At 34.7% G+C, this 27,785-nt stretch overlaps 1 protein-coding gene across 1 annotated transcript; it reads right to left on the reverse strand.

Annotated features, from left to right (window-relative positions):
- On the reverse strand, window positions 1-27,785 carry LOC140168606 (protein Wnt-1-like). The gene is made up of 4 exons (XM_072192006.1): window positions 26,696-27,785; window positions 13,039-13,304; window positions 6,781-7,046; window positions 1-3,419 (listed from the first exon to the last, which is right to left on the reverse strand). Exons 1-4 carry the CDS (start codon window positions 26,845-26,847, stop codon window positions 2,904-2,906), a joined length of 1,200 nt encoding a protein of 399 aa, XP_072048107.1. The 5' UTR covers window positions 26,848-27,785; the 3' UTR covers window positions 1-2,903.

Genomic DNA, 27,785 nt, shown 5'->3' on the forward strand with positions numbered 1-27,785 from the left:
GAACCAAACTTAACTGCTGTGGAGACTAGTGTAGGGCGCCTACATAGTGAAGAATACAATCCACGGTGGATGCAATTTGGTAACTAAAAAATCAGTTGCAATACAACTTTTCAATGGGAGCAAAAGAACAATTTATTTGCAGGATTTAATCATCATGTTATGTTGTCGATCATTGTGATAAGCAAAACATGGTATTATGATAGAGGGTTATTAGGTCTATATTATTATAGGCCTAAATTGTGATATATTTATTCAAATATATAATTTTTGGCATTAATGATTCAGTCCTAATTTAGTTCGTGAATTAAAATATTCCCCAAAATTGTCAATTTAAGACGGTACAATTCTTTCAGAGACATGCACCCTGTATTTATATATAAAAATGTGTTTTTAAAAAGGATATTATAATTATTTATACTACATTTTGTATGCTTGTTAGACCCATTATATAATACCATAAATATCATCTACATTATTAATGCGCAATCAACTTCCTTGATTGCGGTATGTTTGGCAAATATACATGTACATTATCCGTGAGTTGTTGATACTTTACAGTATTCTTTATATACATTCATTTCTCGTTTTTATACAGTTCTTTACATTTTCATTATTTCAACAAAATCTTCACAATTTGTAATAGTAACTTTAAGTGCATCATTGTTAATAGACCCTATGTAGTTTTACTCGCCCTTCGTACAACAGCTCTGACCATTCGATGTACAACATATGAGCTAAACATATATTTTTATTTTTATAAGAGTTGTTAGACTTTATCGTTGGCCATATGTGTCATATCGCTATAACAATGTTCTGCGCATTGCTGGCATTGTGCTATAGAAGGCCCCCTAACAATGAATTTTTCGTTCCGAATTTTGTCGCGACGAAATTTCAGAACCAATCAAAATAGGCCTATATGATAAGTATATATTATATAACATTAATATATAATAAAAGATTCTTTCCTGCCACGCTGAAATTGTATTTAAGTTCCCTTTGCCGAACAGCATTCTGTAGCGGTAAAGTTACTTATGACATAAACGGCTCGCGATACACCAACAACAGAGCCAACCGATCTGTGAAATAGCGCCACCATCAAAACATGACTTTTTTTAAAGCTTTTAATTTTGAGGGAAATTGGGCAACTCCACTTACGGGCTTCTAAACAAAAGGGGGGAAATGCTATTGATTGAAGAAAAAAAGCTGCAAATATATTATGCAATATTTGAGTGCGTAATATTTGCGTATATTATGATAAAGATAGTTACTTAATAGACAGAAACAGAAAATTTATTCCATTTTTACCATTATACATGACACCCATAACCCGATTCCGAGGATGCTACATTTTAGAAAGATAATACATGCATGTAGCCGGCCTATTTTGGGCTATTCCAGTTGAAAACCATACACCCCATATGGAAGACATGAACTTTATGATCTTGTACACAGGGCGTGTGAATTTCAAATGCAAATTGAGTTGCCTTTATGTGGATCCATTGAAACTAATTCCAACTTTTTCGTGTTTCCCTGTATAACTTACCCCGGTATCATGCGGGAATCGCTGGTATAGCAACAAATTTTAATTTGTGCAATCACTAATTTCATGGCGATATCATGCCCCTTATGGAGATTAAGGCCATGTCTTCCACAGGAGGTGTAAGGATTTTAACTTGAATAGCCCATTGATTGATTTGTTCATAATTATTATATAAAGACATTTTGGAAGATACAGTGTACTTAAAGTAAATATAGTATAAAATCACACACAAAATAAGCAAAAACTACTCTGGACAACTTCGGGCTTCAGGATCAAAGGCGTATCGTAATATGCCAAGGGAAGAGGGTTAGTGTGAGAACATCTTATCTGCAATAGCTGCCCTATAGACATTTCACAATTTCTGCATTATGTATTGTATGTACATGACGCCTGGCAGCTATCGCAGATCACGAACCCCCCTCGATTTTCACACCACTAGCCAACAAACCATAAGTTACAACGGTGTTTTTACACTGTGACTCTGAATGTGAATTTCCCTAGCCCCGACCACAAAACGCGAGCATGGTGCGCCAACAAGTTTTAAATCAATAGGAAGTCCAACTCGTTGTGATCACCGCGCAGTGACGAATTAGACCCAACTATAAACCGTCATCATCCGCATCACTTTGTACTTTCCTGACTACAGAGGGCGACGTTACCGATTTTTACGATGTAAAATCGTTTTTGATTTGGTCGCTACTCGCGCTCGGCGAATCGCTTAATGTACCTCACGCTTAAAATAGGGACGGTTTATAGTCTGTTATTCGTCATTATGCGGTATTAAACACGAGGCACTCTGATTGCTGCATCACATCCACATTTTTCCGGCGGTACGTTTGTTCGCTGTTGGGAGTACATATAGGCTGACATTTCAAAATGATCCGAGTGCACATTTGTGTCTTCTTGCAGTAACATGTCTTCAGCACTTGAATAGAAAGCATAAAACGTATTCAGTATTATAGGACATGTAGGTCTAACTATAAACTTCCGGGGACAAGTCTCACCTACATGTGTACTGGACATGTCTTGTATGGAAGACATGACTTGTAACTCGTGCATGAAGACAGCATGGACGTCGGACGTGATGCGTGACTTTGGGCACAGGCCTCTTTGGGTCTGGTTGTCACGTCTGTTGGTGATGAGACACGTGACATCCGAGACATCTATAACGAGAGATGGCGATACAAGTTTCACAGAAGCTTGAACACAGGCTCAGGAGCCAATAATTACATCGGGGATATTCCCAACAGAGTTGCAGCCAACTTTACGCCTTTGTTCCGGAGAAGCGAGCAGAAATATAGCTGAAGATCAGCCTGAAACACATTTAACAACTTTCAGATAAATTTGGTGTTATTTATATAAGTTATCGACATCTATGAATGCTCTTATACGTTGTACACTCCTGGCACTTAACATGGCAACACCAATGAAATGTGCAACTACACCTCTCCTTTACTCGAATTTCTGAGCTATCATAGCCTCGTCCACAACACATTAAATCACAACCGTCCACACCAAGGGACGTACTATTACATTCACGTCCTTGCGTCCCAGAAGTCCCGAATTTTTTACTCCGTCCACAAAAATTAGGCGAATTCTCGTAATAAACGAGATCTCGTTGACTAGGTTTTTTATGATTCACATTATATGGTTGAAAATAATCCGAATCTTTAAAATCTCTGGATCTTCCATAGTTTCCTGCACGGTTGCCATGGTTACCATCATTTCTCATTGCTACTTTAGATGCACCATCGAATCGTTCCTTTAGATGTTTTCCTACAGATTGAAATGTCGGTAGACGCATCCAACAAGTTTTGACAGTACAACTCCCTGACATCCCATGACACTTGCATTCCTTCCGCATTTCTTGTGATACCGTCTGAAAAAGAAAGGAAGAAATTTGCAGATCGTTTAGTAATCAGTAATGTCCAAATTCAAGTTACCCCGGGATCTACTATATTTCTGGTCCGAATTCCCTCTGTACCGATTACTATAGGACGACTGTAAAACGTAATAAATATTATGTGTCTTGTCTGCTTTATACTATCCAAGACATGTCCTGTGAAGCCGTTGAGATGCGGCTCTTATTGTAACTATTATAGATGCATAATCTTTATGCAAGACACGTACAAGCCGTGGAGACACGGCTCATATGTCTTAATGCAAAGCATGTCCAAAGAAGTCAATGTTTCCATGCAAGATACTTTCAAGTATTATTCCGCAAATTTGGATTTGGGGGTACGGGATACGGGTTGGGGACTTGGGGGTTATTGTAAGGTTATGCTCAATTAGAATAACGCTCTTTTTGCTCAATTCAGAATAACGCCCATTCGGAATAACGGGCAGCGAGCCCTTCCAAGGATCGGTCATTTAAAGACAGTTTTGGCACAAGTTATTGGACAAGATGAGTGCTTTTATTTGTTGTATATAATTATTAAAAGCTTGCTGAGACACATTTTAACAGTATTTGACTGTACATTTACTCGATTATTCACATGAGCATGACGATTATAACCTCTTGATGACCAGTGCAGTGTCACGCCCTATAGAAACTGTCTTTTCTGAAAGATATCCTTTTAAGTACGCTATAGAAAATCCTCTACACCATTTTCTAAATCCCATAATATGACTCTCGATGATAAAAAGTCATAGTCATTATTGGTCATTGTCTTTCAAGAATTAAGTGTATTACAATGTCTTTTATTTGTCTCTCAACACTTTTAATTAATAATAGGCCTACGTTCCTAATTTGGTGATACACTCACACGTGATTTAATTTTGAGACAAGACCAATGTCAGTGGACGCATTGCTGACAAACTCTTAATATTATTAACTGAAAAATGAGCGGACATCCTCAGTAATTGTTCCAAAATATAACTGCACATCATAAACATGATAAAGGAATATTTCCGAGCCCTTCAACAAAGAACTAAACTTTAAATAAAAATGTTTAGAAATTAGATAAAATGTAATGATTTGTAATGAAAAATGATTTCTCGAAAAAAACTTATTTCGTCCTCCTTCCCTCTCTTCAACCCGCCCCACGTGGGTGACACGCCTGCATGACTAAAATCATGATAATGACATGCCTACGGACAAAGTTCATGAACGGTATACCAAAAGACAATCCTTGTTAATATTTCTCGACATTTACCGTTCTGGCTAAATCATGCCAATTAATTCTAAACGTTTATTTTGTTTCTTTGCTTGCTTGTGTAAAACTTGTTTTGCGGTTGTCCCTTTTAAATATGGAGATCGAGATGTTTTTCTTTTAAATAAGAGATCGAAACGAAACGAATGTATTATTTTACGATTTCGTAAGAACAAGAAATTAAAATTTATATTGCACGTTTGGTAATCTTAGTTTTACTATATGTATCACATTTAGAAGTATTTCCAGATAGTTGTGTTAACTTTTAACAAAGAGAACATCTTTCTTTTGCCATGCCACCCGTGAGTTTTCGGCTCGTTTTACTCAATAATATCGTGGTTCGATCAATGATACAAAATTTTACGACCATCTTAAATACAATCCAATTGTTACTGAATACCCACGCTTTTGTGCCCATTTTCTTGTTTAACATAACATTACAAAACAAGAAATTTCGCTTTTCAGTTTTATTTCCTTTGCAAGGATGCGTTTTAAACATTACAAAATTAAATAGTTATTTTCCAAATAAAAAAAAGAAATCAAGTAGGAGTGTTTTATAGTTTTGTTTTTACTTAAAAACGCAGGAAACGATTTCGAATCATTCAGAAGCAATTGGTCAAATTGTGTGGCGATCAAGATGACAAAGAAAAGCGTGTCAAATAAACTGGTAATTATCATAATCAAAATCTTCTTTTATTGCTAACCAAACAATTGATTGCAAAGAATAACTACAATTGATTACGAAATTTATACGTATGTGAGGTAAACGCGATCGGGACATTTTACGACCATTCTGCCGCCAGCCCGTCTCCTAAGATGACACGACGAATAGATCCGTCCAAAAAGAACACAAAAGCATTCATGTGATTAACTAATTTGTATTTAAATGTGACTAAAACCCACAGATCGTTTTATAAAGAAAGTTATACCACTTAAAAATTAAAATGCAGGCAATAAAAAATGAATAGAGACGATTTGCGCCGCTTTTATTCCGCTGACGAAAATCCTAATGAAAGTTAAGTAAATGTTTTTATTATAGATCATTTTTTATTATAGAGTCAATTATGTCGTAATTGATTATCGAAAATCATTGCTAAAAGTGAGAAGATTTTGGGTGCATTGACATTATAGGGGAAAAGAACAAGGCCTAAAAACCATGTGGAATTTTAAACCGTTAGAGTCCAATGTGGTATCTAACGAAAAATGAAAAGGTGAAGTGAGGAATTACCGGAATTCTCCATTGCCCAATATCGAAGCCTTTGCATCGGGGCCTGAGATTGGAATTCCAGTTTCCTTTCTCACGAAGTAAGGGCTAAGAGTAAAATTGTACAATTGTGTTTGGGAGTGGCCTTCTCTCTTTTCTCTTTTCCTAGCTATTTTCTTCCATTTCTTGCTTTGTTTATCAAAGCTATCTAGGCCAGCATGCATATATTAGCCTACACTGGCTATCCAGGCTTGTGCATTTGTATGAGCTTGGAACGGTCCATGGTTTTCCATGGATTAGCATGTGTTCCTCACGGACCAACCTGGGTAAACAAACAAACAAACAAACAATACAATGAACCCAAAAAGTATGTATGTTTTTTTACTTTCTGATATTGACCTCGATATTAATAAGATCCCCAGTTCAAAATGCTCGAGCTCTTTAGTACCACAATTCGTCGTCTATCCTTTGAGCATGTGAAAACCTTTTTAAATACAAATTCCTGCAAAATCGGTACTTGTCACTCCCAAACTACCAAGCTACAGTTTTGTGCTGAGACCATAATACCTATAGGTTTTGTGTAATTTCTCAGCTGATTTCTATATACAGTGTGAGACCACATAATGTATTTTGTTCTGGAATCAAAAATCAGTTTGCTTAAAACCCATGGCTGAATCAGTTCTTCAAGAACATGAAGAGCGCGTTATGCTCTCCGCTCATGAATTGGTTCCTTAAGCGACCCTCGCCACACCCCTGACAAACTGAAAGTTGATTGTCTCCAAATCGGTTTCAAATCATTATCTGTCTTTCTTTCTCTCTAACTTATGTATTTCCTTCTTTTTCTTTTTTAAATCATTCGTTCTCTTGTTTTTACCTGTACCTACCATTCTTCCAGCTTGATTATTATGCATATTAACCAAACATTTCAAATCGTGTCCTTTCTCCTCTGCGTCCACAAACTTCCGGGAGAACCGATGACCAAAATCGGCATTGTCGCTACATCCTCCCCACTCCCAGTCATCCCCAGTCGGCCCTCGATGTCTGTAATCACACGTACACGTTTCTATACTGCCTTCACTACATGCTCGGGCTATGGAGTGTGTCACTGCTGCGCTGGTTATGGAATAAATAAACGAGGTTTCTCGACAACCTATAAAAAGTAAATATAAGGAAACATCAATGAATAATAAATCAGAATGATATTATTTAGAAATTTATCATTTTTATGTGTAATCAATAAAATTTTGTTGTAGCTTCACGGGAAAATGTAGAAGAGCTTTAAGGCGATGTTGAGGGATCATTTTGAAATGTTTATTTTACGCAAATTTTCAATAGCGATATGAACCAACATCTACTTTATTTACATGGAACCACGCGCGATGTCTTTTTTAAAGACATTTCTTGCTTAACCAAATCTGTTCGCTCTGATTTTCAGTAGCAGTATTAGTTGTGATTATGCATCATTTTGCAGAGATTGTATGTAACACGAAATTCCTTGGGCACAATATACTAGTAACTTGTAGGTTTCTTCATAGAAAAAACACTCAAGGAAATGGTTCTTTATAGAGTTCTTAAAAGGTGAAGGAACCGGCTTGTCGCTGAACCATTTTACGGGGAATTGATCTTTTTTTGTGTATTTTTGTATCAAAAAATTCGAAAGTGGTAACAGTTATAGAGAGAAAGGGTTCTACGTCGAACTTTCTCCCCTAAAGGTTCATGTGGGCTAATTCTGAAGAATACGTTTAAGGTTCAGCAGTATACTCGTATAGATCCTGATTACTTTTCCGATCACGATGGTGTCAAACTTCTCTGTAAATCAGTTTAAACTAAAATCGCGGTTGACTTTGGGTTTGAATTTCAATTTGCCGCAGGGATTGGCTGACAGTTTACTAATAACTAACAAATACAAACACATTTGAGGCATTTTGTATATTACCGGAAACAATTACTCTTGAGCTTTTGACTTTTACAAAAAAAATGCAACCAAAATTTGAAACAATGTAAAAAGTTCATTAATCCCTTACGGTTATCGTGACAGTTTAGTTTGCCGAAGGGAAGGCGTGAAAAGACTATCAACTGTCTACTCAGCGTGTACGGGACGGGAAAAGAAGCCGAATGCTGCGCTCCAACCAAGTGCGTGAACTGCTTGCCTCGGGCTTTTATATGGAATGTTACAATTCAGAATGTATTTGAACCTTAAATATGAGAATGATTGGGACACAAATTCAAAATCAGGTTTACTTTTAACACTGTGTCTTGCACCAGGGTGTTGGGGATCTTTACACAGACATGTCTTCAAGTAAGACAGTGTATAAGACGTATCTTTAATATTTGATGTTTTAAGTAGCATCTTTAGACAAGACATACAACATGTACAATGTATAGGTGTTTATGTTGTTAAATATTAATAACTAACTTGTGAGACTGCCAAAGCAAAGGCTATACTGACAAACTAAGTTTGTAAAAACTGTATTGCTCCGTGTTCAGAAAAAAACCTTGCTAATTCATCCAGATATCTCTATAGACGAAACTTCGACTTCAGTTTGTGACACCACCATTCACTGTAAAAGTTTTTAAAAGTAAATTGGATAGCTGACGAAAGAAACTTTTGAAATCTTTGAACTGCAAGTGGCAAGTGCTTAAAATAGAATTATGACGTCAACTTCAAATCTCGATAAAGATCATTAAATTCAAAAGTTTGCAACATTTTGACAGTCCATTCCTGACCTCTTTTGACCCTATCAACCCACGAACATGTTTTAATGCATTTTAATTAGAAGACACAGCAAGTAAACAGAAACAGTATGTTGTAAGCTTGCTTGCGGCGTTAACTGATGACTACATAAAGAAACCTGGCTGGGAACATAGCCCAAAGAACACGATAACCAAAGGGATTATGCTGAGAGGTGCAAAGACATTCATAAGACCAAACCTTTGATTGATATGAAGTATGAAAATTATATTTAAATCATTTTTTTTTCCATTTCGGTTGCTATAATATGTTGCAACGTAAGAGGCACAATTTACGTACATCAATACATTGTATAATTGAATGACAAAAACGATAAAAACATCGAAGTCATACAATTGTCAATAAAACAGCATTTACATGTTTCATTCATGATAATCGGATGAAGATTTGTATGCATAATATATATTTGATCATAAAATATACATTATAATAATAACATGTAAGGGAGGGTACTGACATGACAGACAGAGCATTGATAATAGCGTGCTGATCTACTGAGCCCTGCGGTATCAACAATTTATTTGCTATCTACCGTAGATAGCAAATTGGTGATGCGCGCTGTGACGATGCAGTCTTAACATGTGTATGTGTGTCTGCAGGGTGTTTTTTTTCCAGACTGCGGCATGCGGCAAGTATAATGTGTTCAAAATTGATACAATAGTTTACTTGCGATGAGCAGATGACTTGTGACATTAGTTAAGTTATTCATTCATGTATTCTGATTTGGTTGATAATGTTCTCAGACGGCGTGCGCCAATAAATGTAAGGTCTCTACATATTTGAATAAACACACACAAGGGTCCACAACATGCTCATCTATCAGGGCAGAGTACAGAAACGCATACTCTGCAACTTGAGGTCAAATTTAGCACTCTTGATTGTTTAATTGGGGTTATTGAACTATGCCATTGGGATGAGGCCATTGTGGTCCATAGTGACAGACCTTCGCTTCATAAGTTGATCGGAAGTATAAGTAGCCGATCTTTCTGACTAACACCAACCCGAAATCTGCATGATGGGTCTTATCAAGCCAAGGTATCCGAATTAAGTTGACGTGTAACATTTGTACCAGCCGGTGTTGCAAGTGTAACAACCGGGGAAGCCCCCGTATCAGATCACCGATAAACGGTGCTACTTTGTACCTGATCTAGGGGTGTCGCCTTACCAAAGTCATTGGAATACCAAAGCAATTTATTGAAACACCAACGGGTCACACCGTTTAAACTGTTTGCAAAGCTGATGTGAGCAACCATCAATTTTGATAAATTAAGGCACATGTTATTTAATTTGGCAACCGGGGTGGGGGCTTATTTTAAACTTCCTCGAATACCACGTGCATGACGTGTGTGTTGATTTAAGGAATTTGATCATTTTAAATAGCAGCACCATAGGTGTTTTTTTAAAAACCGGATTTATATTATAACGCCATTATGTAAAGATTGAATTTCATCAGAGAAGTGTTTGTAATTAGTATAATTATGATCTGTAACACCTCATGCTAAACCCTTTGCACCAAAGACGCAGCTGCTGTGTCATTATATCAAAAATGAACCGCCGCACCCAGATTCAGCTATATAATGTAACAAAGCAGCAGCTATTATTGTGCTCATTTCCAGAAATTCTATGTAACGTAGTTTTTAAAACGTTATAAACAAGTTATGATGGTTGAAGTTTCATCAGCGTTTATCTCCTCTCGATTTCAGCTAGCTGTTAAAGCCTAGATATGCTTAGCATTAAAAACACAAAAGAACACATTATTATGAATATATTCCTATCCTATCCACCCGATTATTTGACTACCCTGGCACATCCATGGACCAATGGCCAATGTCATATTTCAATAACCATGATAACCTCAATTAAACAATCATATAGTGCAATATTTGACCTCAAGTTGCTGAGTATGAGTTTTTGTACCCACATTTTCAAAGGTCGTTCAATGAATGTGTATATGTTTTAGGGTTAAAGAACTGTGCCCTGATAGATGAGCATGTTGTGGATCCCAGTGATCTATTATCTCGTCCATCAGTTTAATTCACATCACCTGTCAATCATCTTCAAACCCTATGACGTCACAGTGTCACCATCACCATGATCACGACCTCATGACGTTTTGTTTGCACCGACTGGTTGGTTGGTTGGTTGTATTCATGTATCGAAACTCTCATTGTAAACATTGATTTACTTTGCTTGCACACACATTCAAACTTTTAGATATTTAGACACGAGACAGAAAAGGCCATTTCGAAAACTTCCGAAATCTTGTGTGAAAGAAACCAAAACTACAATCATCACATGCCCGAGATTTTAAAGCATGTCGAACATTGACAACGTGAGGACGAAATTTCATTCTCTTTACCAAAGGATTTCGGGAAGAAAAAATGTAGTAACTTTTATTTTATATGCATGGGATATCATTATAATATCAAAGTGTTAAATGTTAAACGTCGTAGAGCTTATTTTGTTTCACTTCTAAACACCGTTGTTAATCGCGTTAATTGGCTCCTCACCTGGCTGAGCGTATCAGCCAGACAAAACTATCAACCTCCGTGTTGGATGATTCCATGGAAGTGATGATTCAGATGGGTGGCCCCTTTTATATATGTCAAATTTTAAATAGTTGTATGGAAAGAGAGCTTATTCATCTCTTGGCAAAGTTTGTGAACAAAAATTAAATGGGTCAAGTTGGTCGTTGTGATTTGTTTTCGGTACATGTAGATTAATAGATTGTGACATATTTCTTTATATCGAAATGTGACAATGAGATATTATCTACAGTAGATAGCATTATAATATTGTATACAATATGTTATTAGCAATAAGCATTCTGATAACACAACACACTGTGTTACAAAGAATTATAACTATCTTTTTGATGAGAAAGAGCGATTGCAAATTTTGCTATCTACGGTAGATAGCAAAAATAGTTAAGATGGACAGAAACGACAGAAAGTGCTTATTAGTCAACTTTGATTAGTAGCTAAGGTTAAATATATAATTGCAAAGAAATTATGCGTTTGTTTGTTTATGTGTTTGTTTGTATGTATGTTTATTTATGGGCTATATGGATTTCAACTGGAATAGCCATGTAATTACGTAAATAAAAGATCTGAGTGTGTACCTATAAACATAAAGTACGTTTACCTCACGCTTGTGGTATCCATGTACCTATAGACCTCATTACCTAATTTTTAGAAAGTGGGTGGTATAATATTTATCCAAAAACATTGACTTTGAAATTAATACCATGTTTTCTGATACCAATAACAGATGATGTTTTATACCAGTACTTTGATGATGTTGTGAGCTTGCCAATGTTTTTACCCAGTATTGCTTATGATGTAAACCCAAGTCCCGTAGAGTCTATCACGCATTTAATGTCTCAAAATCATGTTTGTCTCTTGTTTTACTTTAAGAACTCCGCGATTAAACCCGTCTTGCATTTCTTCCGCTAAATCTATTCTAACATCATTCAATTAGCGGAGATGTTGCGGGTTATCCGCCCGGGTCAAACCGCCTTTTCTCTAGCGCGATTGTCGGTACGCTAACTGCACAGGATACCATACAGTGTCACTTATTTGCTCTATGTTAGTCTCCCGCTGGACTTGAGATCGGCTCTCCTAGCTCATGCCGTGATGATAGTTTTACTGATCGCTCTTCAAAACAACGAAGTTTAAAAGCAACAGTAACATTCGGCTCTTTTGGGATAGCTAACACAGTTTTCTCCTCCCCGCGGTGTGTGAGTTTTGTCGGAAATTTTCCATGCGTTATTAAATTACCAGTCTTCGTCTGAGTTCTTCTTGTCAAAAAAGACGTAACTGTGTAATGCTGATGCTTAGATGTGTGTGTGGCATGTCGGTATGCACTTATCGCCTTTGTCAAACTTGATAAAAAAGCCATTTGAACATTTTGATTAGAATAAAATGTACTTTTGACATGGGGTTTTGTCCCGCGGTTTCATAAAGTTGAGATGTTTTCATCAGGCAGTTAATATTATGTTCGAAGAAAATGTGACATGATTTTAGTGATCATGGTGATGATGGAGTCAACGTGTTGAGCATTTAACCAAATAAACAGTTGCTCTATCAAGCAGACAGACAAATACGCAGACAGACAGAAAGACAGACAGAAAGACACGCACAGCAAAAAACATCATAGATAGCCACTGGCAAACAGACAGACAAACAATCAGAAAGAAATCCTAAGGTTCAGACCGTCAGTCAGACCTATGGACAGACATAGCCTACAACCTGATAGACAGTCAGAAAACAGACAGAGGACAGACACACAGCACAGACTGAAAGACAGACAGGCAGTCAGAAAATGACCAAAAAGAGAATGACAGTAAAACAGTATATAGGAAAACAAATAAAACACCAAAATTACTTACCTATTTTTAATATTTTTCCAAATAAACTAGTTTCGCCAACACCACTTTTTGTGGTGGGACAATTCCATTTTCTGTCTCTAAATTGATATTTGCACTCCGACACTGCTGTCTTCACAGCTAATGAGATGGCTAGGAGTGTCCCTGGATTCTCACTCACTAGTTTTCTTTGACGTTTATTAAGAGGCCACAGTCTAGAGCTGTCCATTATTGGAACGCCTTTTGTGTCTGAGACAACATTGGACTTCAGTGGACCTGTGGCAATACTCCTGTAAGAGATAAAGACAAAGTTGGATCTGTATTAGGAAGTTGTCAATATTATCAATTATATAAGACATTGCATTGGGGTTATTTAAAGGGATGCTTCATGATTTTAGTATACCCTCTTTTTAGGTATGGTTCAGATATCCACGAAAAAAGCCCACATTCCAATTTTAAGTTGATTCAGACTTTGATTTCGCGAGGTGCGCATAGCCAAATCGGCATTGGAAGTTTGCAATGCATTGTGGGACAGTTTTCGCAGTTTTGAGATACTTTGCCCTCTGACCTATTGGGAAATTTCAGAAAAATTGGTTTTTGTGCATACAAAATATAATCTAAAATGTTATAGGCCTACATGAATGAAAACAAACCCAAAAAACATTATCATTGAATAAATTGATTATTTAAATACATTTAATGATAACATTATGACAATAATAAATGAATTATAATTACGGTAGTTTCCCCGATATGTCAGAGGTCAAAGTGTCCGAAAAAACGGAAAATACAATGTCGACGCGATTGGGCTTATTTAGATACATGTACATTTGCTACAATTTTTTTTGAGTTGTCGATAGCCCAAAAATACAAATTGGACGATATCTTTGCCAAACGACCGAATACTAGCATGCAAGAAAGCTTATGGACACAAACATTATGGTTTCTGCTGGTATCCAAATCTGAACATTTTTGGAGTAAGCTGGGGGTTGAGATTGTGGATCACGAACGCTCCTTTATTTAAGGGACGCGGTTAAATTGTAGTGAAAATAAGACATTGTGCCAACCTATGTATACTTTATAACATGGCTTACGATGCCGATAATTAAACAATGTCATATTATGTGTATATTGTCACGTGGTGATATCAGTAATGTCACATATTAATAGCGCTACACCACCGCCACATCTCCTACTCACTACTGTGTCATCCGTGTACATATAGCGTAGATTTTCCAACATGTGGGTATCCTCACAAAATTAATTTGTTACGATCATCATCATCATTTACCACCATGTCAAACACAAAATGATTCCATGAAAATGTGCTTTATTCACCATGTTCACTTTGCCCGCTGGCAGGTAGGCAGCTAATACCACTGCATGTAAGAAATTTTGCCCCCTTTTCCCCGCTGGCTTTTCCAAGCTATCCCACTGCCCTGATAGGCTACACTCATAGAAAAAACGGTTCTAAGTACATTGTAGAACCATCTTCTCTGGTAGAACCTAAAATGATTCTTGAGCTGCTCTGTATGTGGAACCTTAAATGGTTCTGCAAAGAACGCTATAACTTATAAGTTCAAAAGTAGATGGCCATGATGTATGTAATTATTGCTTAGACATTAGACGTGCTTGGCAACGACGACCACTCTCAAGACATCATACATAATGCAATTGATTAAATCTAGCCGGGAATTAAATGAAGAAGAGGAACAAATTTGTTAGAGTCAAATCACAAATTTGCTTTTACGGTTTTCGCTTTTCCTGTCGAAAAACACCATTAGATAATGGATTAATGATCCTTTCGGTTACCATGGTTACCGTTAGATTAATCCAAAAGATGTGGTTTTGTCTGTTAGGAGATGATCATAAACGTGACTTGGGACATGAGTCCATGACTCCCCTCGTCTCTATGCGTGACGTCAGAACTTCTGCGAATCTTTTATCTTTTCTCTGATGTGGTTTATAGTACATTATATTTTGCCGCCCCAGAAAACACAAAACGTTTTACAGAAAGCATTTAAATGTCAGGTTTAATAACATTCAGAAAACTTTTGTGAAAACTTGATGCAAAACATAATACATTATAAACACTATAATATAATGTTATGGTTGACCAAATATTTTTCAGAAATGTTTGCCATATCACCAACAAATATTTTGCAATTATCAGCCGTCAACATGGGGGGGGGGGTGATTGTATGGACCCCCCGGTATAGGGGTGTTACTTATCGAGCGTTACTCTGCTGTTTTTACAGTGGAGAGTGCCACACAAGTGCTACACATATCAGGCAATCAATTTAGATTCGTACACAAGTCCTGAATGTCATGAATAGAGAAGACGAGGCCTATTTTCTAAGGCACTTAGATGTCCTTCGTTCAACTTCTTGAAAGAGTGGAAATTCATTTTTTTTACATTTAGAGAGTAGGAACAGGAACCAGAATACGTCTTGTACCTTCATGTGCAAATCGAAGGTACATTTTTGTATAATGATGGTCTGTACCCATATTATCGTCTTTCTATATGGTGCCTTACTCAAGTGGAATGATTTGTCAATCAAAATTGAATTCCAACCAGGAACTCCGTCACGATCCCTGACACTGGCTCTCATTCACGGTTAAGGCATTCCCACACGTATCCGCTTCTAACGCCTAACAAGTCACATCACCCTTAAGCAAACCATGACCTTAATAATAACATAGAAAAATAAAATGTTTTCTACTTAACTACTAGGATAAAGTTTATTTTTGCATTAATTTTAAAATTGTAGCAAAAATATATCTTTTTAATTTGGTAGCCTGAAGGTTTGGTAGTGAGGTAGACCTCCAGACGTTTTGGTGCGATGGCGCATGTCCTGGGGAGTCCAGTGGACCACAGTAGCAAGTCACCACGGTGATTCCCCCATAGGGCATAGAGAAATAGGTGTTGAAAAGTAATTAGTAAACCTTTATTGTTTTACACTTATAGGTGCTGTACGTTTTTGCAAAAGTTTTAAACTTTTGATTTAAATTTTTAATGTTCTAAACTCATCACCAATTTTAGATAGCAGATATGAGTTAAAATATATATAACAGTTTCTTTGGTGTTGGCATATATTTTTCATTCTGCAGATTTTTGTAAAGAAAATTGTTTGAAAAATTACAATGCATGCCACCTGCACCAATTCAGCAGTTTATCTGGAGGGTTAAGCAGGCAGCACTGATAACATTTTTGTCCTGACGGTGTCCTTAGAATGTCCTGTCATGACACTTTTCTTGTGTTGTTAGTATTCGTGTACAATTAGGTGGCCAATTTACTTCTATTATAGGGATCTGGATTTTGAAACAATGATCATTTGTGTGGCATTGAACTCTAAGAAAACCCACCAAGTAATGTGGGACTGATATCACAAAATGGGACCCAAAATAGCTATAGCTTTTGTGTTGTGGAATATTTTAATTCCAATTTTGTTTGAAATTACTAACTAGTTTTTCTTTCGTCTGTATAAATATAAAATACAAGTAGAGGGCAAGCAGCAGTGCAGGTTAAATATGATGAATTCCATTAATAATACTAATATAATCGTATTACTAAATAGTACTAAGTAATATAATGGAAGTCACTCATATGATCTTGTTTAAAATCATGGGAAAATATGATCTTGTTAACAATAATCTAAATTACCTGCTACAACATTAAGACATGTTTTTCTGAAGAGATGCAGGACCACTTTACCTTTGAAACTATTCGGTCAACACAGACGGCATGATCCAATTATTTTATCCAAGTCCAATTTATTACTATTAATTACAATCAATAATGTATTTATTTATTTATATGTATTTCTATTCATTTAGTCATTTAGTCATCCAGTAATATAAAATGCAATGTAGTTAATTAATTAATCAATTAATTAGTTAATTAATAAGGTAGTAAGTTATATTAAAAATATTAGATATAAATAAGAGGGTCATTAATAAGCTTATATGATTTATACACTGGAATGTCACTTGCTTGCTTTTATACCATATGTAAACTGGGCTCAACTTGAAACTTATAATTTTCACAAGGTCATATCTTAAAATCCTGTTCATAAAAATAAACCAAAATTACACACAGGATTACTTCAATACTCTGCTCTAAACACATGTCAGTAACCAAGCAGTTGTCCAACTGACACAACAGCAAAACGCACTGACATGGAAAAGCTTCCTGGACCACATTCACAGGCGCCCAGCAAAATTGGCACCCAGCAAAAGAAATCTGCAGTGAGAATGCGTACAAGATCCTTACAGATGTGATCATTTCCCAAGAGTAAGTGGAATAATGTGGAACAGGGTTGCTTCTGCTTTTCACGCATTTCTTCAAGGAACAGGTCTTGTTCAATGGTTCAATACTATTCCACTTACATTTCTTGTGTTGGGTGCTAATTATTGGGCTGTGAATGTGGTCCATAAAGCTGTTCCAGGTCAGTGCATTTTATCCCAGGATCCAAATTATACTGTTATATCCAATGGTCTTTCAGAGCATTATTTTGCTTGCTGTATGAAATAACTTTTATGATTCGTCTGAGAGCTGGAAGTTAAAAATAAAGACACCTAACCACTTTTTGTCACTTGCTATTTTCAAATTATCTTCCTTGGAGTTCAATTACAAAATGTCATTTCCATAGCAGGTTTAATATGCTTCCAGTTTAATTTTTTTCTTATCTGCTTTATAGGCTAGACAAGACCATAGATTTTTATCATCATGGAAAATATGAATGGGCTGCTACTTGCAGAAGCTGAGATATGTGGGTGAAGGTAGAACTTTTTGAATGACCCTCGTATATATGTTTAAAAAAGTGTTGGCGCTGATTATCTTACATGTGCTTACATCAACTTTATTAGGGTATTACACCCTGCCCAATTTTGTTTGCCTATTTTTGCATTTTTCTCAAAAATTATAGCGCATTGGGGACAAGTAAGATATGTATAGGGGCAAGGACTACAACTACTGCACTGGAAATTTTATTTCAGCACAGACAGCAGTTGTGGAGTTACAGTCAAAAATGAGGGAAAACCAATATTTGATCAATAAATCAATAACCACTTTTCTTTGAGTTGCTGAATTTTCAGTACAGTAGTTGTAGTTCTTGCTCCTATCTTACTTGTCATCAATGTGCTATAATTTTTGAGAAAACTGCAAAAATAAGCACAAAATTGACCAGGGGTGTAGTACCCCCTTAAATGATTTGAAATTTATACTTGGTACTCTAGTTCGATAAACATGAGTAAGGTTTGATCTTTCTTTAGAGAAGTGCTTTTCAAAAGGAGAGATCAAACCTGACTCAACTTGATTAAATGTTGCATCCGGTCTTTTCAAGTGGATACAATGTTGGAAGGGGATGTCTTAAGGGCTGGGGTATGAACGTTTGGACAGTATTTATTTTGGGACATCAGAGCACATCAGACATATCGAATTGCATTCTGAATACGAAGAATGTCATTCTGATATCAAATAATTTTGATTTTTGAAATTCGTAATTTAATACACATTTTATGGCAAATCATTAAAATTGATATTTTTGATATTTAACAGTACTTGAAGTAAACTTTATAAATCTGATGATTTATACTTAAAGTGTATGTAGGTGGGATGAAAAGCCGACGATCAATTGAAAATTTTGACCTTTCGTATTGAAGATATGGATTTTTTTTCCCTTATCACCAAAAAAAAATTAGGTCTTTTTTTTTGATCATCAGATTTATAAAGTTTACTTCAAGTACTGTTAAATATCAAAATATCAAAACACCAAAAAAAATTAGGTCTTTTTGGGAAAAAAATCCATATCTTCAATATGAATGGTCAAAATTTTCAATTGACCGTCGGCTTTTCCTCCCTGCTACATACACTTTAAGAATATATCATTAGATTTACATAATTTACTTCGAGGACTGTTATATATCAAAAATTTGAAAAATATCAATTTTTATAATTTGTCATAAAATTTGTATTATATTGTGATTTTCAAAAATGAAAATTATTTGATATCAGAAAGACATGCTTCGTATTCAGAATGCAATTCGATAGGTCCGAGGTGCTCTCATGTCCCACAAAAAATACTGTCGAAACGCAATAAACGCTCATTTTAGATCCCTTAATACCATTATTGGAAACTCATCCGCAGATACCAATTCTAACATAGACTGTCCTAACTACCAGATACTTCATCATGTTCATCAAACATGAAGAGTTAGGTCTAACATTCCATTATTTTTTTCACACGGATCCTCAAACTTGACTGCCTTAAATGAAAAGGATTTCAAATTAATAAATCTGGGAATCTTTTGTTGCTTACATTGACGGATGGGTACCTATAGAAATATTCATAATCCTATTTGGTTTACTTTTGATCTCTCTTGGAAAACGGTGAAATAGACCTCAAATAAATCTCATCAAAGTTAAAAAACCGATAAATTCCCGTGCGATGTGTGTGGGTAGGTGTGGAAATATTAAAGAATTCTACAAAATAATCAATAGCCGATTGACAATTCTTTTGTTATAGAACAATGATGTGTCGATTCATGGGTAAACTTCATTAGGTTTAAATGCTGTCAAATTTCCGCTATTATTTACGTTTTATTGCCGATTAAAAGTCAAGTGCGTTTTGTTCACTTCACAGTCAAGCTTGAAATGTGTGGGTACGAACACGTTAGAATTTGACAATGGCATGAGAAAAAATAAAATATGTCAAATCCACGTTTGCTAACATAAATGGTATTTGACCGTATTTAGAAAGGGATAAACAATATAACTTATATAAGAGCAAAATGTCTTGCACCAAGATATTTCTTCTCATTTCCTTTAACTTGATTTTGAACTTTTAACTTAAATTTAAGTTAAAAGTGACATTTACCTTCTTATTTCAAATACATTTATTTATTTATTTATTTATTTATTTATTTATTTATTTAGTTAGTTAGTTAGTTAGTTAGTTATTTAGTTAGTTAGTTAGTTAGTTAGTTAGTTAGTTAGTTAACTAGTTATTTATTTATTTATTTATTTATTTATTTATTATTTATTTATTTATTTAGTTATTTAGTTATTTATAGTTATTTAGTTATTTAGTTATTTAGTTATTTAGTTATTATTTATTTATTTATTTATTTATTCATACGATATATTATTTACTTAGTTTACCAATAATTTGTTTACCTGTATTGCAATGATATTAATCAAGCGATATATGAATGACATGTCATGAGTGTCTGTGCGAAGTGTGTATACAATATTAATAACAATATTGAAAAATACATGTATACGAATTTATTAATAACAAAATGATTTAAAAAAAATAAAATTGATAGCATTTTACAATTATATTAATAAATTCATGTTTTATTTCAACTTCATAACTCCAAACCATCAATATATTTTACAGTATGCGACCATTTCCAGATATTTGGCTTACAATGAATAAAATACTACTTTCACGAAATATGTCATCAATATAGTTAAGGTGACTCAAGTTTTTAATTTTCTCTAATTTTTGTCCGTGAACATGTTGGTCAATCGGTCTGATGAACACAGCTCTCATCCTGTCCCTTCAGACATTTTGTCAGAAGCCATAATCATTCACGGCAATAAGATATATATGAGCGGTCTACTATTTTTTTTGTCAAGTCATCTTTTATAAACTTTAGCAATGAGTTTACTGATTTTAATTATCCTTTCAATGATAAAGATATTAATTCTCGTATAATGACAGAACAGACAACGCCTAAAATCATCACTTTAAATTTTATGTTTTTCGGCTCTTCAGTGGACAATCCAGTTTGAAAATACCGTATGTTCATCAAAAAGAGCAATGTTTGTATTTAAATATACAGGTTTGATTAAATTGTATCTATAAGTCGCTTTGAATTCAATATATTGAAACTTTCAATCTATAACCTACCAGCATATGATATAGGTCCCATGTCTACAAACAGGTGTGGTCCGTCATTGGGACGTTTTTCATCAATAAATGAAAATCATTTAAGAAGATGACTTAAGTGTTTGATTAAGGGCACTTAAGGCGTGTCAATTGATAGTGATCAGATGTACGGTGTTTAATGGGTGAATTGATAATACATGGTTTGTTTGCGATATACACGACAACAAGACATTAGGTTTATTTGTTTATTGAATAATTTGTTCTTCTGTACATGCATACCTTAAATACATGATTAAGATGATTGTACTTCTGTTGAGTATTATAAAGGTTCTATTATCATCTGAATAAGTTGCAAGAAATTTAGAATAATTTTAATTGCTATAATTTATAAATTGGGGTTTGTCAATATCTAAATATATGTAAACCTAGTATTATCGGGTAGAAAAATACATAACTAAATATGAATTACTGGTTAAAATGGATAAATATATTAATTATTGACAAAAAAGAGAGTAAAATCGTAATACCATGCATAATTGAGTGCTTTAAGAAATACACACAAGATAATAATGCAAAAATGTTCTAGGGACTCTATATTACTAGGGTAAATTATATGGGTTTTGCAAGAACCCCAAATGGTATACAGAACCTTTTTCTAAATGGTTATTTCTTTGTATAACTATCTACGCACAGGACGGCTTAAGAATAATTTTAGGTTCTACTTAGAACCTATAACTTTCGTGTGTATAAAACAATAGATGGGGATTTGGGAGTGAAAATATGGTTGCCAAGAGTCATGAATTTCACCACAGATCCTGGAAAGAAATTTCACAGTACAGAAATACGAACAATGATTGCTACTATATACTCATGTAGCGAGTGGGATGGTGTTTCATATGGGAGGGCATCTGGAGGCGTCGAACTAAAACTCATGCATGTAGTGATATATTCAACGATGATAGTAAAAAGATAAATAAGAAAAAAATATGATGGTATGTTTCATGCTAGCAAATGTTCATGCAACGATGTTATTGTATAAGCCTAATGACTTAATATGACCTATATAGTTCTACCTCAAATCCTGAAATCCCAAAGGTTGAAACAATCCGAAAATATCCGTCTTGGGGTCATGCTACCCGTAATACCCTTAAGACACATCATTATGAGCAAACTATGAAGATGGAACACTTTATGCTTGCATAATTGACTATTTTGAATCTGTACGTGTATATGAAAGGCTAAAATGTCAAAAATATCAATTTTAATAATTTGCCAGAACATTTGTATCATAAGAATTTCAAAAAATAAAAATTATGTATAATGCAATTTGTTGTGTCTGATGTGCTCTCATACCACACAAAATACTGGGCAAAGTGGGTGACCGAACCCTTAATATCAACTTTTTGTATAAACACGTGCTTTTAATAGCTTTTAACAAATGTCATGACAGCGTATCTCGAAGAACAAGACCGAACATTTCTGTGCTTTCTTGATAAGGCAGTGATAGGCAATTTTGTTCGATGTTCATGAACTTCTGGGTGTACGCATGTTTCGGAAGGTAGGTATAGATTGCAGGTAACATCTATGATCGCCGCCTGGCTCCTCTTGATCTTGAAGGAGGAAGTATTTGGTGTCACTGATAATAAGTTTTATAAGCCAAGATGTTTAAAAATAACACTATTAGACAGTACCAGCACGGCAAACAACGCAGACAGGTGAATTTTGTATACACAAACTTATAAAGACGTAAAGAAGACATGTAAGCAAGAAAATACTGATTTTGTGAGTAGAACGTCAGTGAAGATCTGTAAACCTTTCACTGGACCACCCAAACTAGAACTACCACACAAATTCGTGATTTGGCGGGAAATTTACCAATTCATTTGAAAATTGTAATTTTAAATTAGAGGGCATTATATCCATCGGCATGTGCATGCATATTATTATTTAACATTGTTCATTTCTATATTATGACTCTTGTTTTCAATTGTCATGAACTTTGGACAAGTAAAAAAAAAGAAAGAAAAGAAACAAAAAACAGTTTTTTGTCATCAAAGATAAGACCCTGATAAGACCAAGTATTTGTAGTCATTATGCATGTACAATATTAATATTATGCCAACTTTGGAAACCTATTGAAAGTTTACGGATGACTTTAAAAACACTACGTTAATCAAAAGTTGACAAAAAGTGAAATCGACGGTTTGTTCCAAGAAAGCCCTATTTGCAATAGCTGCCCCATAGACAATTTGACCATTTCTGTATTCTGTATTGTACACATGATACCTGGCAGCTATTGCAGATAGGCCTTTCTTGTACTTACATGCACCCTTGATATTCTCATCATGCCATGTGCTTCCCAAATGACTGATTATTATTAGGTTAATACGATGTAGGTAAATGCTGGTTTTCGGGGGTAGCCAAGTTATGCAGGGGTCGGGAGACTGGTAAGACTCAATTTTTACAAAGAAATTGCACTTTGCCTTCCGTGTAATCAATATGTGTCCGATGTGCAGTCATGAAAATGACACAATAAATGACTTGTATAGCTCAGAACATGCCTCAGAAAATAAACATGTGCACGAAAAGTACAAGAGAAAGGCTGCATATTCATGGAGTGTATACTGGTAACAAGTATAGAAGTACATACATGTAGGATGAATTTCCCAAAAGGTATGCCGAATACTTCCCCCATTGGACGTGCCAAAAATATTTGCCGCCCCCCTCCCATGTCAAACTTTGGGAGCCCTTATTACAAACCTTTTACAATAGCATTATTTAATAAACGTTCGTCCTGCTTTTAAATTCATGTGCAAATGTGGCGCAATATTTAAAAAGTGCCCAAAATGTGTGCCAAAACTGGCATGTCAAAAGACGTCTCATGTGTGCAGTGATTGCACAATTATTAGACATCCATATGCAATCACTATAAATTACAATGGATAAAAGGCAATGATCATCTTTTTTACCAGCTTTGAGATTTCCTGCAAAATCATCTGTAATTGTGTTGAGTGAAGTCTGTAATCTTAGTGAAATAAATGTGAAATACTAAGAAAAAAGATTAAAAATTAAAAAAAAGAGGAGAGGAATGCGTTATCACATGAGTTGGTGTTTTTATATTGAGCATGAAAACCATCGCCCTTGAGTGTGCAATATTGCATGTTGATTGGGTTGTGGTTCCAGAAACGTTCCTGTGAATTAAAGAAAGTGTGGATAGGACGGCGGAACAGGTTATACCGGGGTATTGAAGTCTAATAGCCTAGGCCTTTAATCCCATCCACACTCACATAACCTTTTTCCACGCAAATATCACTAAAATATTATCTAACACTTTGTACCTTTTTATTCAAATTTATGCAAATTTGTTTTTTGATCAAATCAATAAAAGTATATTGAAATATGAACTATCATGCCTAGGATTGGTCGAGGGAGTTCCTCGTGAAACACCTTATTGCTTCACTTTCTTGGCAGAAGAAATTTTTAAAATGGGTGACCTTAAGTGATAAATTGTGTATTAGTGTGCAACTGTCTTATACGCATTAATTGGTGCAGACAATTTTGAGCACCCCACCCTTCAAAGTACTGTATAAAGTGTTTCAATGTCAATGTTTTCATGTTGGTTAAATTGTTTAGGCTACATATGAATAAATATATTTATATTAATCATACAATGTAAATAAACTAATGCCACAATAATTTTAAGAATAAAAATAACAAAATTGTATTATTAGGCCAATGAAAGTTAATTCCGAGTTTATCGTCCCTTTTTTTTCCCAGGTTGGTGAGGTGACTTTTTCATTTTTCATTTTTCATTATTTCATCAGATTTCATTATTGACCTAAAATGCGTGTTGATTTAAAGCCACACTCATACATGTTATTTATAAACATGTTTTTATATGGGTAGGGACTGGAAAAGTTAGAAAAGGGCCTCGTTTTGCTTCCAAGTTATGAATTTATGGTTTTACAAACAAAAATATATGTTTCCAATTGCTAAAACTGGTGAAAACACTGATACTTTGAAAATAATGAATTATTTTGGCATTTTTGAAAATTTGACGCGGGTGTTTTTGGTTACCAAAAAGTGACGCGGGCGGGGGACGATAAACTCGGAATCGACTTTCACTCGCCTTAACAACAGCAAAAAATGACATGTACTTTAATGATGTATAACTAAATACTATTACCATTTGATTTTTATTAAAGATATTTGATCTACTTATTTAATATTATTTCATATGCATATTTACGTTTTAATCTTATTTTATATCAATTAGCAAATTATTAATTAGTTCAATTTTTTGCATTGTATATTTAATTTAATTTATTCATTCATTTAGTTATTCGTTTGTTTGTTTGTTTGTTTATTTATTTATTTATTTATTTATTTATTTATTTATTTATTTATTTATTTATTTATTTATTTATTTATTTATTTATTTATTTATTTATTTATTTATTTATTTATTTATTTATTTATTTAAATATTAGTTAGTTTATAGTCGTACCACATCCACAGTATCCCAGCCTTCCCAGCAAACACAAAACGTTTTCGACATCATTCGCAAAAGGTTATAAAAGGGTGTCAGAAAACGTTTAAATGTCGAGTTATATAAACGGTATATTAAGAGTATAAAAAACGTTTTCATAACCTTAAAAAACATTTTTTGATAATCTACTGCTCAGCAAACAAAAATGTTTTACAGAAAACGTTTATATATCGGGTTATATAAGGGTATAAAAACGTTTTAATAACATTCCAAAAACATTCTTGAAAACTTGATACAAAATATTCTAAACAGAATGTTATTTTGGGGTTGAAAAAATATTTTGCGAAAAATGTTTGCCCAAAATATTTTCAATAACGTTTTAAAAACGTTTTCATGACCTTTGTATAACCTGACATTTAAATGTTATTAAAAGGTTTTGAAAAAACATTTTAAGAACATTACTGTGTTTGCTTGGTTCAAATATTTTAACATAATGTTATTTAAGTATTGACACAATATTTGGCAAAAATGTTTGCAAAAATAGTTTACAATAACATTTTTTGAAAACATTAAAAAATATTGTTGCAGTGTGTTTTCATACAAAACGTTTTAAAACGTTTTCATGACCTTTATATAACCCGACATTTTAATGTTATTAAAACGTTTTTACTTAAACCAAAAGCCAAAATATAACTTATTTAAAACGTTTTTAAAACGTTTTTGTGTTTGCTGGGTTGGCATTCAAAAAAGCACATCTTTGGGACCCTTCAATTTCCATCAACTATAATATAGGCCTATAGGCCTACTACTCTCTCCAACCCACCTCCAGTTAAAACCTTTTTTGGAGTATTCAGGAGGAAATCCAACCAAAGTACCAAGTTGGTTAAATAACTCTTATGGCTATCTGGTGTTCAACTCTGGTTCAGCGGACAGATCATGTATATCAAATAAACATAATTATTGTCAAAACTTCGGTATCATGAGCATTTTGAACAATCAATTAGACCCCTCTTCAAAAAAAGGGGGTAAATACAATTCAATGAGTATAATAGCTAACGTTGACAGAGAGGATGCAACCGTTTACAGACACTTATCATGCTTTTATGTTTTCTATCATCTTTTATTTGATCTTGCGGTATAAGATGAGAAAGAATACACACCGGTAAATTATAGCACCGGAAATAAATATCAAGGAAACGTCATTACATAAATGGATTTGTTGTTGGTTATGAAAATATCCGTAAAGTAAAACAAGGATTCGGGTAATAGATAGAGTAAAAATGAAATGACTTACCACCATTTTCCACTTGATGCCGCTGTTGACTTTTTAGCTAACAAACCCGCGATAGGAATCAAGAATATTACAAAAACTCCTTCCAGTTTCATGATCGCTATCAGGATAGTCCAAAATCCAGTAGAAATCCAGATTATAGCATCCAGTTTCATGTAAAAGCCTGTCGCACTTAAATATTGCACAAGAAACGAATAATTTAATACAGCATTCCACCTGGAAGCTTGTACAATTTGTAAATATCCTCAAAAATATATTATATAAATATATTGTTGATATTATTCCATTTTTAAAAGATCCAAGTTTTCCTCAATAGTTCTTTCATTACGTCTTTATAATGGTCCAAAGTGGTTTTCGCAGTTGTTTTTAGAAATTGCTCTGGTCTTGTGGATGAAGATGTGGATAACTGAGCCGCGATCGGTTTTTCGGTGTTGACAGTTCTTAATTTGCGGCCGTTCTCATAGACGACTTTTGGGAAATAAAAGTCAAAAGAAAGCGAATTAAACTAGCTAGTTTGTTGATGATATAAGCTCATGTAAAATGAAGAAATACTTGTCAATGCGGTGAAAATTAGTCGGTAACCTACAGAAGTTTGTCACGGATGGTGAAATCGGCAAAAAACTGAAGCCCAATCAAACTCGTGTCGTAGTTGTTAAGTGCATTGCACTAATGCTTGAGTGGATAAAGAATAGCGGCGGCTTTGAATATTTATCGTTTAACAAAAACGTTCAATTGATCGTGATGATGTGAAGACTGGATGACATGAGGATAAAGTAAATAATTTCATTTCGATACATGTATCCTTCTAAATACTGCTCATCAAATTCCGACTGAATTCATCTACGCTTATAGTATTTTTCATCTCTGCAAAAAGTTAAGTCTTCGAAGAGCATCAAGAATGGGAGTGTCCGGTGAATGAAGAAAGTTCGTCTGCTGGCTGATTAACATCGGCCCTCTGCTGTTAATATCTGACTCAGTCACGAAATGCCTCTCAATTCTGAACGTGTGCCGATACCATAGGTGATAGCATGCTCTCAGTAGGGTCCTATTATATAAACGAGACTACCATGTGCTTAAGGGCATGCACCCCGGT

This window comes from Amphiura filiformis, chromosome 13 (genome assembly GCF_039555335.1).
Source record: "Amphiura filiformis chromosome 13, Afil_fr2py, whole genome shotgun sequence".
Lineage (NCBI taxonomy): Eukaryota > Metazoa > Echinodermata > Ophiuroidea > Amphilepidida > Amphiuridae > Amphiura > Amphiura filiformis.